The following is a 20,092-nucleotide window of genomic DNA, read 5'->3' as shown; positions in this document are numbered from 1 at the left end:
AGTGTACTGTATGACTACTCTTCTAAGTGCCAGTTTAAAATCAGCTACACTTAGTGGTTTAGATAGATACAACCAGCTGGGTCAGATTGGACGGGACTTCAGCAGATGACTGGCTGAATTATCCATACTAGTGAAAAGACTGGAGAAATATTTGGTGTTCAATAGTTGGACATCCAGAGTAGAAGGTCTGGACTGAAACTGGGCTGGTGTCTCAAAGAGTTGGACACATAATAAAAGGAGAGAGCAGGAAGGAAGCAATGTTTCTCAATGACCCCCGGTTCAGTGCCTGAGAGGCTGCTTTTAATCTACCCATCGTTGACCATACACTCTGGTAAAAGTCAAAGGAATCACTTAAAGACACAGTAGAAATCTAAGACGTGACAGTCAGTCTTTTCCCTCTTCATTTATTGTCAGAAGCAGATCACATGGTGAATTGTAGTGATTGTTTTCTGCATTAACCCAACATTCCTTCTAAAAAGTCACAAGCAATTATCTACCTTACGCAAAACTACAATATGTGAAACTGTGCGAATGTTCCACTTCCACCGAAGTGGCACCCTTTCCTCACAAGCAAAGACGATGAAAGATCGATTGTTGAGGCCAGCAGCAATCACAGGTTCTAATTGTGAAATATTTACCCTTGGTTTTCCCTCTCTTTGAAGTGGAGGCCTCACTTTGGTCTTGTCCTCAGGTGCTGCCCAGGCCTGATTTATGGGAATGGGTTTCAGGGCAGCCACTTTAAATTACATGGCCCTTAAAACTGAGCAAACAGAAAGACAGGGAGAGCGAGAATCGCCTCTGTAGAGACAGCTAATTGGCAGGATGAAGCCTACCTGCTGGAGATAAGAAGGTTCCGCTTCACCTAGACTCAATAGGAGAGGAAACATACACCAGATTAGGTCACTTTGATAAATGTTCAATTCCTCTAGGACAGTGATGTCCGAAGCCAGTCCTCAAGGGCTGGTATCTGTTAACTTCTAGTTCTTTCCATGCCTCATCACACTTGAATCAAATGATGGCTCATTAGTGAGCTCTGCAGATCTTTGGCATGTTGAAGAGGTAGCTGAAGCATTTGAATAAGGTGTGTTGAAGCAGAAACGCATCTAAACCCCAACTCTTGAGTTGGACAGGGATCCTCAAATCCAGGCCTTGAGGGCCAGTGTTCTAGAACTTTTAGATGTGTCCCTGATCCAACACAGCTAAATCAAATGGTTGAATTACCTCCTCAGCATGCAGTCAAGTCCTCCAGAGTCCTGCTAATGGCCTCATTATTTGACTCTTTGGAGCAGAGACACATCTGAATGTTTCAGAACACCGACCCCCGAGGCTTGGAGTTGAGGACCACCCGTCTAGGATACATGTATGGTAATCAATATGCAGTGCAGGAATCAAAGTATATGATTTACTGTGATTGTTTCATTTCAAACTGAAAGAGTTGAAAAAGCAAATCCCAATATTTGGGAACCATAAAAACTGCTCAGCTATACTGAAAGTCTTTAGGGAAAGAGTATGAATAGAGGTAATGATGTAATAAGAATATGTAAGAAAAAACTAGTTTAATAAACCACTTCAATACGTTGTTAAATTTAAGAATATTTGAAATAGTTTTGGTAATTCTAACTGACCTCAAACGGGGAATGATCGGTCTGATATAATGTCAGACAGTTAAGGAAGGCTATATTTCTTTTCATGCAGTGGGTGTAAATATCTAGTAGCTGCAGCTCTTCTGAATGATATGATGAGAGATGTGAGGGAGAGTCAGCGCAGGAGGAGGAGGTGACAGTGCCATTTGCCTGCAGGGCGCCCATAAACTTGGAAGGAGAGAGAGAGTGCATCATTCCTCTCAAATGATTGTACCATGTGACTCCAAGATCTTTTAAAAAGCAGACCAACCTGTCTTTTTGAGGTAAAGGTAGCCACGGTGCACCAGAGGAGTAAGACAGAGAGAATACCTGGGCAGCAGCAAACACCGACAGCCCCACTCACTGAACACACCAAGGGAGTGCGTTGATGAGGCAGACAACTTCTAACCAACGAATTCCGCTCTCAGACTTTGCTCGGACTTGTCTGGTGTCCCGCATTATTGACACAATGAGCTGCAGCAGTGTCACCAGTTCCGAGTTTTCTGAGGAAGAGCTCGAGATTGGCGCGCTGGGACGAGATGATGACGATGGAGGTGTCAAACCGTCTTTCCAAGGCAGCGCCAGCGACCCTGAGGATGGCCAGAACAAGAAGCGTAACAGACCGGTCCGTTCGAAGGCTCGGAGAATGGCTGCTAATGTGCGAGAGCGAAAGCGCATCATGGACTACAACCAAGCGTTCAATGCTCTCCGAGTTGCCCTGAATCATGACCTGAGTGGCAAACGGTTGTCTAAGATCGCCACTCTGCAGAGGGCCATCAACCGCATCTCTGCCCTCTCAGTATTCCTGAGTTCAAATCCTCCCAACAAGCCGTGCAGCCACCGGGAATGCCACAGGTCGCCTGCAGGACCAGCTGTGGTGGGAGGGTCTCGACTGGAACAGACCAGAGTTGCAGTTCCTTGCCTGGACCATCAAAGCTATGTCCCCTGGCATGCATCTGTCTCTCAGCAGCTGCAGCCGCAACAAGGGCCTCACCTCCACAGGCTATCTGCGGATCCACACGCATACATGGATAACGCGGTGACATCATGTCCACCTTCACCACACTACCCTTGTTATCCAACTGAGGGACATTTTTACGCCTCTCGTGGACTCTGCAACAGCCCTGATGATCACCCACCCAGTCCGCTGCGATACCCTCAAATGGGTGATGGGTTGGGGTATCAGTCGGGAATGTGGACCCCGTGTCCTCAAGGATACGTGGACAGTTTTGTGGAGCCACCTCCTACTCTGGGGCTTCCATGGCAGGTGAGCTACATGCAGGAGCCAGAGCACAGCTTCCCTCTGTGCTCAGATATACTGTAACAGGCTCAGATTCTATTGTGAGCCCAGAGAACCGGACAGCAGCAACAGACTTTCAGAAATGAAACTACTGGGCGCAGAACCAGCTTACTGAACTCTGTGGACTGCAGGGGGGAACGTATTATGAGCCAACATTTCTAAAGGTTTAATCTAAACCATTAGAAAGCAAGCTTATCGAAAAGGATGACATAGTGTCAGATAAATGTCATTCCTTGCGGTTGTTAAAGTTTGTGTTACATTCCTTGATGTAAGACCTTGAAAAATGAAGAGAACTGTGAAGAGAACTGCTTTGTGAGCGTTTTATTTTGTAGAAACCTCATCTTCAAAACTGCAGCACCTGTCAGTGTATTTATTATGTTATTTCGTGTTGAAGATACATTAAAGTGTATTTTGCTTTTGCAAAATAACTCATGCATCCCTTTTTGAACTCTGAAATTAAATGTTTAATCTAAATGACTTTTGCCTGAATTTTTTTGTTTTTGCATTTTCACGATTAGACCAACACAAATCCTGCAAAGTGTGCAAGGATGCGTGGGGGTGCACGTGTGTGTGTTTGATTATAGCCTCAGGATGGTAGTTTCTCGTATTCTGTGAGATGACAGAGGTCCTTCGCTCAGTGGAAATGTCCTTGCAAGTCCATTCTTGTCATTTCTCTGAGAAGAGAAGTCAAGGTGGAATTTACACACACTTCAACAGAGGCAAGAGTACAACTGTGGCAGAGGTTCAAACTATAAATCAGCGAGCAGTAGAAAAGTGTGAACAGTGCTTTTCAAGAAGAACGAATGCATCCTGAGTGGGTAGGTTATTACCAATGATCCTCCTCAATGGCAGTAATCAGCCTTGTCATGATGGAGGCTCTTTAAAAACAAGGGGTGAATCCCAGCCGTGGCCAGTGCTCGCAGCTACACCAGACCATGCTAATTAACAATAGCTTTCCCTTCCTTGCAGTTCAGCATGATGGAAAACAGCTTTAATATTAGACTCCAGGACAGAAGCCAACGACAGATTTATGTGGGTTCAGGAAGGAAGAGTGCGCCCCGTCATCAGCGCAGTGAAATCCCCTGCTGGGCTGCACCGGCCCACAGGTGTAATTGGGTGTGTTAGGAGTTTTTTTTTTTTTTGAACGTCCTGGAGGTCTAACAACAAGGACCTTGAGACAGAGAGAGCTGGTGCACACTCAGTGGAAAAATAACCAGGTATGGGCACAACAACAATTAGCAAGCAGGAAGCAGTGGGGAGATGAACACAGAGATGAATGGAGAGAAGGGGCGAAATAATATGAGAAGGAGGATGTTGGTGGTGAGAAAAAGAAGAGTGACAACACTCTGGGCCTGTTGTTTAGTCTCTGCACAGACGTGAATCACTGGGAAAGCTTGAATCACCAGTGAGAGACAGCGATGGCTGACAGCGCTCAGTGACGGCATGTCTCTTTCTCCTCCCTCTTTGGCTCAAAGGTCGATCTGCATTCACTCCTGTGCCAGTTTATTTGCTCACTTGAGAGCTGCAGAGTGACAGTGAGCTGATGTAACGCTCTGTGAATCATATTTCTTTTCCGAAGTTTTTAAAATGGTTTGTCTTGGCTTTATTTTATTCAACAGAGTCTGGCTGAAGAGTCGTGAGTTTGTGATGAAAATGAAAATTATTTTGTTGTATCTCTTATGACATTTTCATTTGGCAACAAAACGCAATAACTGATGAGAGTCCCAGCTTATGACGCATTCCACCCAATTTAATGTGGTATCCAGCAATCATGTGACTTATTATTAGTAATTCTAGCTTACAATAATGCACTGGTTCCCAGAGATTTTCTTCTGGGGCCCCCCAGTGGTTCCCAAAGATTTTCTGGGCCCCCTTTGGATTACAATAAAATCCACTGCTAAAAAAGAAAAAGAAAAAATCAACTGGGCACACACATCGTTCAACCAGACATAAACCTATACACATATTTTGTTTTCAAACTCCAGTGAAGTTTATTTCACGCTTGAGGTTGCAACAAAACACACTACAAACCATCTTTACAGTGAAACACTTTTGTGTAACTTTTTTTTTTTAACATTCATCCATACCGCTTCCAGCGCCCCCCTCTCTGCAATGGCACTGCGACCCCCTGGGGTGCGCGCCCCACACTTTGGGAACTACTGCAATAATTCATCTTCCTACATTCAGTGTTTTTAAACACTGAATGTAGAAGAGAACTCTTAAACAAGAGTTCATCATCAATTTTTTTTTCTTTTTTGGTTCAAACAAATAGTGCAACAAATTGTGTGGTAAAAAAACCCCAACTAACTCTGCACCTCACCATTGACACACAGTCCTCAAAATAAAACACAGTGGTGGCAGGATAATGATGTGTGGATGGTTTTCTTTAGCATGGACAAGTAAGATACAGGAATGCAGGAAAATCCTGGATAACACTTGTCTGGGACGGAGTTTCCATCTCTAGCAGGATGATGTCACTAAACGGCCAGAACCGCAATAGAGGGGTTTAGATCAAAGTATGTTTATGTGCCAGGGTGGTTTACAAGTCCAAACTAGTAAATCCATCTGCAAGTCAGGGTCAGGACTTAAAAAGTGGTATTTATAGTTCATCCAGTTTGACTGAACTTGAACTACTGTGCAAAAAAAAAAAAGAAAAAAAATATCTGAATACAAAAGCACACTGTACTGTGAAGAGTTTTACTTTCATAAACTTTTGAAAAACAGATAAATAGTTTTCCTTCTGCTTTGTCATTCTACAGTAGGTGTTGGTTTATCGCATAAAAACACCGAGGGAGTTTACGTCCACCATTTTGATCGTTGTTTACATTCCCCCATCAGCTGATGCAGCGGTGGCCAGTGACGTCATCAGCTCTGACACAGCCAAACTTCAGACTCAACACACCGGACGTTGTTATTGTGTCTTGTCTCTATTCTGTAACTGCGAAGTAATTTCCCTGCTGGGATGAATAAAGTACTTCTATTCTATTCTATATAAAACACAAACCAAACAAGTTACTGTTTGTAGTGTAGCACAATATGAAAGACTTCAAGGGATGTAAATATTTTTCACAGTGCTGTACATTTACCGGTCTCATTAGGGCAGGATTTTAATAGTACATGAGGAAGGGCTTAGCTTGAAAATGATGGGAATTGATTGATTTAAAAAAATATATTGTGATGTTTTGCGATTCAAGAAATAAGTGTGAAGTAGAAAGAATTATAAGAAATGAAAATCAGTTGTTAGATATCAACTTTCAGGTGATTCTGTTGAGTCAGATTAATCAAAATCTGTGCATTTGGCGCCTGGCCTTGATTGTATTGCTGCTGGTTTGCAGAGAAGTGCTTTAACAGGTCAGCTTTTTTACAATGACTCGTGACTCATCTGAGGCCTTACCTCACTTCTCCAGCTTGCGAGCCTGTCAGTGATGCATCGTTTTCTCAGCCCGCCCCGCCTCCCTAACACTCATGCTGCCATGCTGATGGAAAAGAAAACAAGCAGAAATACGAGAAATGAAGTGACATGCAGCATGTGTTTGCATGATATACGGCGATGAGTCAGTCTTCAGAGTGATTTTTTTAATATACACATAGCCGAGCCCCCACTGCTTAATGTTCTTCTCGCGGACAGCTGCACACGCAGTATACACAAACGGGGCGGCTATGACGAGATTTCTCCAAACTTTGAGATTCCTTTGCGGATGCCAAAAGTGACGGTTTTGTTTTTGTCTTGTTCTGATGGCGCACAGAACCGGTCCTTTTTTTTAAAGGTCTGAGACTGTCTAACTGCTGTCTGTCATGTGGTTGACCTGCAGAGCCTTACCAAAGTACTCATTTAATTTGCAGTATATATCTGTTGTTAAGAAGGTTTTTAACTGATTGTCAAACCAATGTAGAGTAAATATTATAAGGACAGAACACAGTTTTTATTTGACACAATTTGTTATGAAAGAGTTTAGCCAACTGCTTGGTAAGTGAGTTCTGGTCAGGTGACACAGTGATCCTCGGGATGCCATCATATCACATCAGAGGCCTGATTATCCCACTTTGTCTAAGTCAGGCATGTGCAGGAAGGGAAGCACCTAAAACATACAAAACAGTGGATCCTGAGGGCCAGGATTCAGAAACACTACTTGTATAGACAATAGAACCATGAATTTTTTCCCCTCTTTCTTTTTGTATCTGCAGAGTTTCACCACTAGATGGAAGCCGGGCCACAGCGAGGGAGAATCTACCTTCTGCAGATATTCAGGAGTCAACAGCTTGCTGCAGTGAATGTTAATTTAATAATAACCTATTTATTTTACATTCAAATTCAGAGGTTTCCATGCAAGTATAAAGGTAAAAGTAAATAATTTTCACATTGCCATAAACGTCTGCTTGTTGAAACATTGCACATAAAATGAGGTCACCTGTTTTTAAAAAGGAGGGCTGTTAGATGAAAACCTTATATTTATTAGATGAGAAACTGAAGAATAATTTGTTTCTCAAGTCCAGTCTTTTTAAAAAGGCAGGACATTTATATATATATATATATATATATATAGTATATACATTATCTATATATGTATATATACTGTAGATATAGATATATAGATATCTATATATCTCTCTATATATAGATATATACAGTATATATATATATATATATATATATATATATATATATATATATATATATATATATATTTTTTGCTATAGATAGTGTGACACCTCTTGTTTTGTCCTTCACTTGTCCACTGTCCTCCTGTTTTCTGGTGAACACACAGGGCACCACATTTCATGGTCGGGTTGAAGGACTGGAAATAACTAGCAAGGAGAATTACAAAATAATGATAAAAATGTCTCATCAAGTCCACTTCTAATAACATATAAAAAGGTCTAGGTTATCGGGACTGAAGTATAAACGTATAATTTAAAACATCTGCACAGGCACCTTGCGGTAAGCTGTTTCATGCTTGAACGAGGGCTGTTGACATTTTCATCTCTCCATTAGGACCGAACCTTTTGAAAACGCTGCCGTACGCAGCATCATTTTACTCATCTCCTCTATTAATAACAGACTAGCTTTTACTGCAACCAATACAACCTGAAAGGGCTGTGTTAAATATGCAGGAGGTGAAGTAGGCCTTAAGCCACACGCACAGGCTAACAGGATGCAGCGGGCTTTTAACTTCTAAAACAATTCACAAACACTGATGTGATGCCGAGTAACAGTAGCAAAAGGCATTAAAAAAAGCATAAGCAGGCTATGAAGCTTGTTGTCCTAAATTGACTTTAGTCCTTCACTCCTGGACACATTTTCAGCTGTCTGAGTTGAGTGCCGCCCGAGCGCCATGCATGAGGATTCGCCACCGATTTCCCTACTGGGAAAACCAGTAGGAAAATCAAAACACAAAACAAAACAAAACAAAAAATACCCCAATGTGGGAATCATCGCTATCACAAGCCTCTTTCCACAGTTTGTTAACAGTAATGTTGAACTCTCAAAAGTAAGGGTGGAAAAGTGTGGGCTTCCACTGAGCAAAATGGGAACAGGGTCAGAGAAAAATATATATTTGTTAATAACTTTGTTTCTGATATTTTCTCCAGTGGCTTCAAGGGCTTGTGATCTTGAGGCAAAACAGATTTAAAAAACAAAAAACTAATATGCAAGAGTCCAAATTCAGTTAATAGAGTCTGTTGTAGAAAAAGAAGAAAAATGGAAAAACAAAAAAACTGAAGATCAGCAAAGCATGTTCTTGGTTCTTAATTCTTCTCAGCTTTCACCTCCTCCACCACTGAGACATTACATAATGCGTAATACACCATTTCAAACGTGAAACAGACAATGGTGTCTTTGCAAACAATGGTGGTTCGGCTGAAAATAGAACATTCTGAGACAGTGTTTCTCACTGGGAGTTTTGCACAGTTTGAATGTCTTTTTATGCGAGAGGCTCAGTGGAGAAAAAAAAAAGCTCGTATTCACATGCTTCTGTAATTCATTTTTAAAGATCTTCTCTCACCTGTTTCTTCCCCCAAAACACAAATGCAAATGAACAGGATCAAATAAAAGAAACACTATGAAATTTTAATGCTATTCAGCAAAGCCATGCATTCATATTCAATAAATTAGAATATGCGCTCTGATGAGGCGTGTTTGCCAGATTCAAAGCGTCTTTTGAAAACAGCGTCTTAAAAGCATTCTTTCATCAAGCCCACATTTGTGTATTGAAAATGCTGTTTTTTATTGGTCTAATTTTAAATATCACATTTTTATTAGCTGAAAATGGAAAATCATTATAATTAACAGAAATAAAACTAGCTATCCTTCTCTGTGTAATTAATCTATTTAGTGTGTTTCACTTAGTGGTAAATGGACTTTTCAATGATATTGGAATTTATTGAATGGGTCTGTACAGTTTTTTTTTTTTAAATAAGGCGAGGTGCGATAAGGTGTGTAATCCGACTCTAAAAGATAAACACAAAACTCTTTTACACTATTCAAAACAAAACAAAAGATAAAAAAACCCATATAATATAAATTCAATCTGGAGAGACTCGTCGACTAAAAGGTTTTATTGACTAGATGAATTAAAGTTCTTTGGCACTTGGACCCCGGTAGAAGGCATTGTGCTGTAAATTGAAGTAAGCTTGGATGAGCATTTGCTGTGCTGATTTGAGATGTCTTCCCCCGGAACCCGTACACTGGTGGTCGGAGAAAGGATGGAGGCCTGAAGGAGCCAGGAGCATGGAGGTGGAGAAGGGATGGAGGTGGGTTGAGCACGGCTGGAAAGCAGATGATGCCGTAAATTAAGCTTCTTCTAAACGGGAGCTTGATCAGTGATTGGCTGTGACGGGGCCATGGTCCGATGCTGATAGGCTGGCGGCAGATGAACGTGATGCAGCGATTGGATGATGCAGGTGAGGCTGAAGAGTCTTCCTGTTTGGCTTCATAAGAAACAGCTGTTCACATGCAATTTTCTTTTGCAGATTTTTGCCTCGATTCAACAATGTTAAGGACAGCCCGATTATCGGGACGACTCTTATAATCTTAAGAGGTCCTTCCATGTGTGGTGTGTTACGAGTGGATCCGGTCCACACGGAAGGAAGTCCTGACCACTCCGATTGAACACTGGGAACATTCAACGTGATGTATTGTCTTGTCCCGATATCGCAATGTGTGGGCTGTTCCCTGAGGACAAACGAGAACCCAGCTTGTTCAATGTGAGATGTAGACCAAGAGGGGAGTTCTTAATAAAGAAGACAAAACAAAACCAACAGTCTGGTGAGCGTCACGTCTTTTTGTGTTGTTTTTTTTTCCTCTGTTAAATATATTCCATGAACTATCAGAAGGCTTCTTTCTAGTCGACCATGTTTGTTTACTCTGAACTCCTGTTTGGTCTCAACAGTTTTTGCAAGATTTCCCATCTGACCTCTGAATGTTGGTGAGTGAAATTGGTTTGTGTGTAGTGTGTTGCTCCACACCACACTCGGTACCACCAAACCTGTTATACCCACACAAAAAAAAATGCCATCGTGTGTGTGTGGCATCTTGGGTTTTGAAAATCGGCCAACAATTTTGTAATCTTGCTGTGCGAACCAGGCATTAGAGATTCCAAGAACAGGACAAACAGGCTTTTTCTGGACTGGTGAACTCAAAATGTAACATTTCACAATTTGTTCTGAACACTGCTCAAGATGACCTGATCAACACTATCCCTACTGGCAGACATGATCGTCTTCAACACCAAGATGCCTTCAAGTACAAAGGTAGGATAACAAACGAGTGGCTTCAGGGACAGTTTTAAATGTGCCAGCCTCCTGGACATAAATCTGATTAAGTATCTCTGCATAGACCTAAAAATGGCCGTCCATCCAACCTGACTGTATTAGAGAAGATCTGCCAAGAAGACTGTGGGGGGGAAAAAAACGTAAATGTATGCAGACAAAATCTTTACAAAATTGCTATTGATGATATTGATTGATAGATGACACACTTCCAAATTGCCTACTACTTTAAATATCTTACATTACAATTTGGAACTTAACCAAAACCTTGAACACAAAATCTTAAAACTTCCAAAGTTGCAAAATCTGTCAGTTTCAGTTTGGGTAGAATACATCAAGATCTTGAATGCCCACATCAGCTACCATTAGGTGACAGATTCATTAAAAAATTATGGCTGGATGGCAGAAAAAGAAATTCAGATGGTCCTGACAAAGGAAGTGTGTTTCAGTTCCAACAATATGTGTCAAAGGAGGAAAAGCTGCAGTCAGTGGAAGGTTGGGTCTGAATAACTCTCTCTGAGCTTAGAGCAGAATTTCAGAGGATGAGGACTACTGACGGTTTTGAGTGAGATAAACTTCTTATGACAGGAAAGAGAAAAAAAAAGGAAGAAAATATTATTGGTATGTATTGAAAGTGAAGCTGGTGCGTGATGTAACACAGAACACACCAAGAAATCACAGAAGCAAACAATTGTCTGATCTCAGAACCATGAATAGGGAGAATAATGTGAAAAGAGAAAAATAAAAGCACTCGAAATGCATGAAAGAGAATTGTGGAGAGTGTGAAGTCGAGCTTCGCAGACTGAGCCACGAGAGCAAAAAAAAAGAAGAAAAAGGTGACATTCTGACAAGGCGACACATCTCCCAATCCTCCATGGATAAATTGGTTGGCTGGCGCCTGGGTTACAGAGACACTGGGATAATCTGAGAACAGAGGCTCGGAAGGAGGGCAGCCAGTATTCAGCATCCAGCTTTAAAAGCTCCAGGTTTATGAATATGAAATATGAAGCCACCTTTTTATTGGAGTTCCAGGCCCATGACCCTCGTCTTTGGCTTTTCATTAAAACCCGTCTGCCTTCGCATGAGCTGTACGAGTTCCTTATCTTCTTTGAGGAAGAAGAAACCTGCTCAGTTTTCAGTTGATGTGGAGCAGGAAATGGCTGCATGTATTTTATTCTTTCTGAATATAACATACACGCTCACACTTACACAGGGGTGCTGTGGCGTATATACTCTATTTATACATTGCGTGCTATTTTATTTATTTATTTTTTCACAAAATAAAAAAGGCTTTTTGCATCGTCATCCACTCCCCCTGTTTCGCTGTTTGCCTACTTCAGTAACTCTGCTTCACATTCAGCTTTGACAGCTTGTTTTTATTAACCCTGCATAAAAAATGCATAGAGAAAAACTGACAAAAAGAAAGAAAAACAACTGGGTCATCTTTCAAAGGCTCTACTGCTTAAATCTGACTGCTGAGGCCTGTCAGCAAAAAGCAACCTCGGCACATGGAGCACAATAAAGGAACTGTGTTAGTCTGAATCAACAGGATTAATAAGAGAGCGTGACAGTAAACTGAAACCGTAATATACTGACCATGGAAGCTTAATGAAAAAAAAGATTTTTCATGCCTGAATAAATATAGGAAAACATTTGGGTTTCCATCTGCTCTGACTGGTGATCTGTCTGGGTTAAAATTGGGCCTCTGTCACTTTAAGAAAGTCCTGCTCTTTCCAGCACTTCGCACTCAACATCACAACATCTATTAATCCTTTAACAACTTTAAAAAAAAAAGTTTTATCAGCGTTTCACTGAGAAGTATCTCGAGTAATGAACTCAGCAGATGCGCAGTTCTAACCGAAAAAGGAAGTGTGCAGAAACAAGGTGTTTGCTAATTGCTGCTGGCTAGTCTGAAGGAGCTGATTGGGGGAGTCATGAGGGAAGACTACTCTGTGAGGCAGAAACTCAGAAACTGGAGGGGAGGGGCTGCGTCTCGAAGACGATGCTCTGTCCATATAGGTGTTTAGCACAGCTGAATGGTTGCCACGGGAGATTTAAGGATTTCTCAAACACACATGAAAGAATCAAAGCAACGCTCCAGGTATGTTTTGATGACGGAATAACATATAATATAAAGTTAAAATAAATTCTATTTTACAAAATACTGCCTCCTTAAACATTCATGTCTGAAGTTTGTAAACATGTTGGATTAAATGAGAGCTCCTGGTGATTAATAACAATAATCCTCTGAAATAAGACTTGCATAATGGCTGTGCATGTGGTGTGAATGAGTATCGGATGTAATAGCGAAGTGGGTAAAAGAATCACCTCCCAGACTGGACCACGGCTTCAGTGGATCTGAGATGATTACATGATGCAACAGCTGGATGTTCTGATGAGTAAATCCTCTGACAATGTCTGTTTCAAACGTGAGGATTTGGAAGGAGAAAGGTTTAAAAACGCATTTAATGTTCTTGGATTATGTTTCTTGGAGAAACACGTTTTCTGTAAAAGACATGAGCTGGAGGTCAGAGGGGGCGTTACAACTTGAATCTTTTAAAGGTGTAATATAAAGCACGGGACTTAGCTAATTAAAATCAACAGTGCTTAAAAAATTCAAAGAAGTGCCACAGTGCTATTATACCCATTCAGCCTTTCAATCTGATCATTCATGTAACTTCTTTGAAAACAACACTTCTTTATAAATGTGAACTGTGGACGCTGACATCAGCGTTGCAGACGTCTGCGCTGCTGCAGCATGTTTAGCATTGAGATGCTATTCTAGGCTTGAACAGCTTTGGTGATAGGCTAACTCCTTTTAGCACAACTCGAACACAACAATAGTCTTTTCTAGCGTTTAATTAACACATGAAACTCCCGGCTCTAGCCTTGATTTGAATCAGAGATGATGATTTCTCCCAGTGATTCTCTCCCTGATACATTGGGCTAACCCTGTCAAATCTAAAAATGACATATCTGTGAAAGAAACACATCTACAAGATTAAAATCCCTTCAGAAAAATTTCTACTGAGCTCCTTCTGTTGCTAGGACTCCAATGTGATCAGCAGCTGTGTCGGCACAGGCAGCAAGCAGCCGCCTCCTCTTCTTGTCCTATCTGATTTCAGACACGTACGATACACGTCTGCATTTTTCATCATGTGTTTTCTGGTGAGAGCCGTGTGTGTTCTCACATTGACCATTTCCAGTACACTAAGTGTTGAGGTTGGCATGGGACTCTGTTAGTCTCTAAGGTCAGACGATTATTGATGCATCTGAACTTACAAAAAATAAAAAATAAAATAAAAATAAAAAACACCAGCTTTTTGTGCACACTTTTTACACAAGGCCGCTGGTATTTTTCCAAAGTCTCACCTACTTCTTAGTGGGATCATTGACACGCTGTGTCAGAGAAACTAGATGACGTAAAGTTGGTAATTCAGCTAATTGAGTGTGTCTAAGTAATTGGGGAAAGTAAATTGGTATTTGAAAAGGTTATCTGTACCCTGACACACAGCCACCTCACAGGAATATAAAACGACACCTTGTTAAGCGATTGGACAGGCTCATTCCCTCAGCTCCCACATAAATTATTTAATTTTCTTATCCTCTAGGAATCCAACTCTGACTGATTGATTTCTCTTAAAAGGGAATTGGTTTAAAAACTTTTGTAGGAGCAGAAGTTAGAAAATAATTGTGTGGATGGAGAGGGAGTAAAGATTTGTTGGCAGCAGGAGAAATGTTGAGGGTAGAAAATGTGTTGAAGTCCACGTTGGGGAAATTTCTCCTGGCATTCAATTAAAGCCAATACCTAGAGAGGAAAATTAGGATTAGAAATTAAAGCCTGGCATCTTCGGATCGTGCGAGAAACACATCAGCTGATTTGAGGCTGCATTGATTTACTTTTTGTGCTTAGCAACACCTAGCAACAGGGCTGAGCTGCAATGTGAGTACTACAGACATGGTGTTATTAGTCATGGATAAAGATACATTATATGCCAGACTTACTTGGCCCCTGGGGCTTTACTCTAGTTTTCCTTGACTGAGGTTCAGCCCTTTTTTCCCCTGCCGGGCCACCGAGACTCACAATTTAATCAATTCCCTTTACAGGGCCTGAGAAATAGGAAGAAAAGGCAATTACTGGAAGAGAAAATATAATAAGGGTAAAGACTTTAACCCTGACTGCCAAAAGAAGACAGATTGGTTTGCTTTGCTTTGGTAAGTTTGACAAGTTTGTTTTATTTACTCTGTGCTTCAAGAAAACGATCCTCAAGAATCACAGGTTCAACTTTCAGAAACAAGCAGTAGAGCAAAACACATTATTAGAGGACTGTGTTTGGAAAATTAGTGCCTACAAAAGCAACTTGAAAACATAAAATGTTTTAAAATGGTGTGCTATTAACAGCTTTCATTTCAATTAAATGAACAATAAACTATTTCAGATTTTATTCCAAAGTTTATTTTTTGTCATTTTCGCTCATCTTTTTTTCATACTCATTTGTAAAGTTAGCTAGAGATTCTCTGGAAGATCTGCTTTCTTCATCTGAGGAGTGAGCATTTCAGCCAAACATGGGATTTGAAAACCACTTGCAGGCAGATTTGATTATTTTCCATCTTGCTGCATTCCTTTATGCGCACAACACTCACACTGATGAAGGAAAAATTAGACATGAGACTTTTGGAAATGGAAAAGAAACGACTGGAGTGGGCAAGAGCATCATCTTCAAAAATATTTACAGATAAACATGTAGTTTCAACTTATGTTTTTTAAAGACGTTTGTGAAATTCTCATTAATGCAAACGTCTACAACATGATTGAACATTTTTTTAAAAACTCGCCCATGCTCAGCTAGTGATAGTTGTGGAAAAACTATCAATTTTCAACTGCTTAATTTATTTTTGACATATTTCATATGACAATTCCACGGATGCTCAATCCAAGACTTTCTGGTAATGTTGGTCAATATCTTCTGATCCAGAATATTGTTACCTTAGGATTTTGTGTTATTTTGTCCTGTTGTTGCAAAAAAAAAAAAAAAAGTTTAAAATAATTTGACAGTAGCTACATAGCTGCAATATGCCCACGTATCTTTAGCTGTATTTCTATTCGCAAGATGAATAATTACATACATTATAAGCCTCAGGGATATTTGCATTCTTATGAAGGACAGAGTTGCTAACATTTGTAGACAACAAAATGCTAAATAGTTTTGTTAAAACCTCTCCTCTCTCCTGTTTGTTGATTCACTGGAGCGCAAATAAAGTGGTCTGAAGCTGTGTGTTTTAATGAACATTACAGTGGGGTTTCCAAATGTTTCAGGCTCTGTTCTGCTGTCTGCAAACTAGTGGGAAAAATTAATGGTGTTGCACTTTGGACAAAAAAAAAAAAAAACAAAAACAGAAAAAAAAGCTGATGATAATGTGTTGTCTCTGACCCAGATTAAGTTAATTATTTCTCAGAGCTGCATCATGAAAGTCTGCTCAGGCACTTCCTTCCCAGCGAACATCTTGCCTAATTAAATAAAGCTGCATTCTAATGTAGATAATGGCCGGTTTCCTTTCACTTGTGCTGTTCACGGTTCACTGGAAAAAAAATTAAAAATAAAAATAAATACAACAGAGCTGACGACAAAGTTATAAATTACAACTTTTTCCAGAGAGATTTAGTTTTGTTTTCGATTGCTCACTTCTAGAACATAGAACAGCTAATCGACATGAATTCCCACTGTTGAAAACTCTCTAGGAGCTTTTCATCAATGCTCTTCAGACAGGCTTCAGCTACACTGTACATGGTGTACTTAACCTTTCAAATGAATGATTTCCTGCACTGTCAATTTACTTTCCGCCCCTGTTGTTCTGTAATTGCGACTGAAAGCAGGAATGCTGCAGAACTAATGTGCTTTGCTCGGCTGAATCCATTGAAACGTCAAACATTTTTATTGGACGGAGCGTGCCGGTCAATGATCCTGAAAGACAATTCTAAAGAATTGCTGATTAAAAGAGTAGCCGCAGGCTTTGTGCGCTGAAACAGAATTCTTTGTGAGGAAAAGAAAAACCCTTGTCAGAAACTATTACCCAGCAAGCATCCCTTCTAGGATATTAAATGCTTTGATATGTTTTCAGCTTCATTAAGAAACAATTGAAAGACAATTGAAAACTCTTGAGCGCTGCATAAACGTAAAATAAGTAGTGGAAGATGTGGATGGACTTTACGCTTTGAAGACGTTTTAAAACAAAACATCCATCTGTCCGCCTATCCTCACTCCAATTCAACATGCAGGCTTTGGAACATGGACGACTGGCTATAATCCCTCATGAATGAGGCTTTTTGATTAGTAATCTCACCATCTATCTATAAATATCAACTTCACCAACAACTCCTGTTGTCTGCCGTTTTTATTTTATTTTTTCAGCCATCAAGATCTGCAGCTACAATTTGCATATCCAATACTTAAAAAAAAAAAAAATCAGTACCTACTGCGCACAGCGTGCCATGCACACACGCATTCTGTTGATCTGACTTTCGCCTAGCAATCTGAGTTTTTTCTTTTGTGTTTCACATTTACTCAGATTGTGAAAGAGAGTCTGTTGTGAATGCAGCTCTGCTCTTCGGTTTTATCGTATTTGGGTTGATGACATCACAAATCCCCAAGAGTCAGTCCTGAAACTAGCTTTAGAAAATGCTATGGTGCACAAAAGAAAAAAAAAAGACAAAACACTTTCGGCAAATTTTGAAACAGATTCTTAAGTATTTTGACTCTGACGACACCAAAGCTATGACTGGGAATGCTGTGACTGATGAAGAAAATAACTGTTCTTGGAACAGTTTCTGACTTCTTTCACCTAATTAACTTTCTTGGATATTTTCAACTTGTAAAATGCATTTCCTTTTTTTATCTTGTTAATGTTCATTTATTACTCTACAGTGGCACCGCATGCATTCTGAACTTGTTCTACATACCTGAACAACTTCTACCCAGTAAGGTGATTATTTTTTCTACTTTCTCCCCTCTTGTGTTAACCGGAATGATGGTGAAGCTGACGGCTGTATTACAGGTGCACGCCTGATGGGGCTAAACGGCAGCCTTTAGCTCATTATAACTATACGTACAACCATTTCGGCTCTAATATTAGTGGCTGCAGCACTTTCCCAGGAAACATCAGTGAGAATTTAAAAGCATCCCATTGGAACACATCAAGGTACCATGGGTACATGCATGGGTACTGTCAGGTCTAAATACCTATTAGAGACAATTAAACAAATACAGGAAAGACAAGAGAGTTAGATTCTTTTATACTCGCGAGGAGAGCAGACAGAGAGATGTTTCCAGTTACAAATCTCCACCTACTCTGGAAACACATCTCCCGCTCCCTCTATTTTATTGATCTTTAGGAACCTGCCACAAGGGGCGCTGCAACCCTATGGGGTGGGGTCAAAGCATTCATCACATGGTTGCAGCGCTAAATAACATTCACTTCTAGACACATGTTATCTATACTCTAAATCTTTCTTGCTCCAGGCCCGGTGTGAAACAAGACACATTGCATAGCTTCAAAGCAACGGCTTTGTATCACAAAGCAGCACAGAGCAGAGTTTATTGTCAGGCCTGTAAAACTCTGCTGGGAGCAATTAACACCTCTGTCTTGTAGGAAGTCCTGCAGGGCAACAGCTGCTGAGAGTAGCTGTCACCCCTATTTCCCAGGGCAGTCTCAGGATAGAATCAAAGTTATTTAACACACAGAAACATTATCTAAATGTAACTACAAGGCTACATGATACAACAAATATTTGATAATTACTAATAATACAATTTATCCAACAGTTCCCTCCTGTTTATCGAATATTTGGTGTCGTCTAATATCCCTCCAAAAACAGTCACTTCAAATGATTTCCGCTGGGAGTTCATTTTTTTGAAAGCAAACATTTTTACACTCAGGGGTTATACCCAGTCCAAAAATTAGGATCTGGATACCTGTCAGAAGAAGAGTCATCATCAGAGTAGGCTTTGTCAACATCAGATTTTTTCTCTAATAAAGGATACATCTGTGCCATCTGGTCCTCCATGGGTGAAATCGCTGTGGTAATGAGACGGTTGAACAAAGAACGCAGGCACGGAACAAAACAACATCCACACAAAGTCAAAATTGCAGCAAATACTGCAATTGATACTAAGACAGAGGACACAAGGTTTCTATACTTCCCAAAAGCATCCATCCATGCATCCCACATGGAAGTATCCACTCCAGAGTGTTCCTTCATTTTGCCATTAAGGGTGCGAAGCCCTGTAATGGCCTTCGTTAAGCTTCCATCAGCTGCTGTATTGTTTGGTAAAAATGTGCAACATTTTTCTCCAAAAATCATGCACACCCCTCCTTTCTCAGCCAGCAGCATGTCAAGAGCTATGCGGTTCTGAAAAGCCATCAGTGAAGTAGCAGGCAGCTGTTCATACACTGCCTCGAAACCAGCCTGTGTCCAGTTTCCCAGTTTTTGTACATTGTAATGGATGTAATTTATTCCGTCTACGTTTTTGTTAATCGTGCACCACCAACAAATTGTAGATTCAACCCCACCCTGATCAACTAATTTATATTCATCAGGCACTCCACGAGGGACCCCGATGGCATCGATGTATGTCGGATCAGTATCTGTATTTTCCATGTCACTTCACGTTTCTGTAAGTGTTGCCTCTTCTGAAACAAAACACTAGACAAAAAAAGTATTAGATCTTCAGCAGATGTAGGACAGACATATACAGGCAATAACAGAGAAAACTAATGCACAAAACCCCGTTACCACCAGCTTCAAAAGACATGTTTCTAAAGTAATGTTTTGCCAAAATGTTAAACATATGCAGATCTTTCTCTTAAACCAATCTTATAAAATAGAACTAAACAAACAAAACAATAAACAAAAACTTCAAATTTGTTGCAGTTGTACAGTTTACATTTATCATCAAAACAATGAATATCAAAGTGAATTAGACAGTCCAATTTAAATTACTTTTATAGTACAAACTGGATCTTACTAGTTATTTGTCTAAAACATTCAACATGCTTTCCTTAAACAAAAATTCAAAAGAGTTAGACCTGGAGAAATTATAATGTCAATGTATAATTTAACAAATCTAGGCATTTTCAGAATATACCAATTTTACCTAGGTCTTTTGCTTGTCGTTGAATTTAAAGTTCTATTCAGAACCATTTTAAATGGATGTAAATCAAAACAAAAATCAAGTTTAGAAAAATCATTATAATCCCACCTGAGTACTTTTACTGATTAGTGATAACTTTAATCAATAACAGATTCTTCAAAACATTTCTTTAAACATTTTTTGCTCCATTAAATTAATGCTCTGAAAATGGCTAACACAATAATATTTTTAATTTCTATAATTGTTTTCCTAAA

The 20,092-nt window shown here is 40.1% G+C and overlaps 1 protein-coding gene across 1 annotated transcript; it reads left to right on the top strand.

Moving 5' to 3' along the window:
* The first annotated feature begins 2,087 nt into the window (after nucleotides 1–2,087).
* Nucleotides 2,088–3,054, top strand: bhlha9 (basic helix-loop-helix family member a9). The gene has a single exon (XM_005806709.3). The coding sequence runs from the start codon at nucleotides 2,092–2,094 to the stop codon at nucleotides 2,944–2,946; it is 855 nt and encodes a 284-aa protein (XP_005806766.2). The 5' UTR covers nucleotides 2,088–2,091; the 3' UTR covers nucleotides 2,947–3,054.
* The last annotated feature ends 17,038 nt before the right edge of the window (nucleotides 3,055–20,092 follow it).

This window comes from Xiphophorus maculatus, chromosome 11 (assembly GCF_002775205.1).
Source record: "Xiphophorus maculatus strain JP 163 A chromosome 11, X_maculatus-5.0-male, whole genome shotgun sequence".
In the NCBI taxonomy this organism is placed as follows: Eukaryota; Metazoa; Chordata; class Actinopteri; order Cyprinodontiformes; family Poeciliidae; genus Xiphophorus; species Xiphophorus maculatus.
Note: the sequence above shows the minus strand (reverse complement) of the source record. Positions and strands in the feature narration are given on the sequence as shown.

Coding starts and splice junctions, on each gene's coding strand:
- bhlha9 (XM_005806709.3), top strand. CDS start 2,092: ATGAGCTGCAGCAGTGTCACCAGTTCCGAGTTTTCTGAGGAAGAGCTC.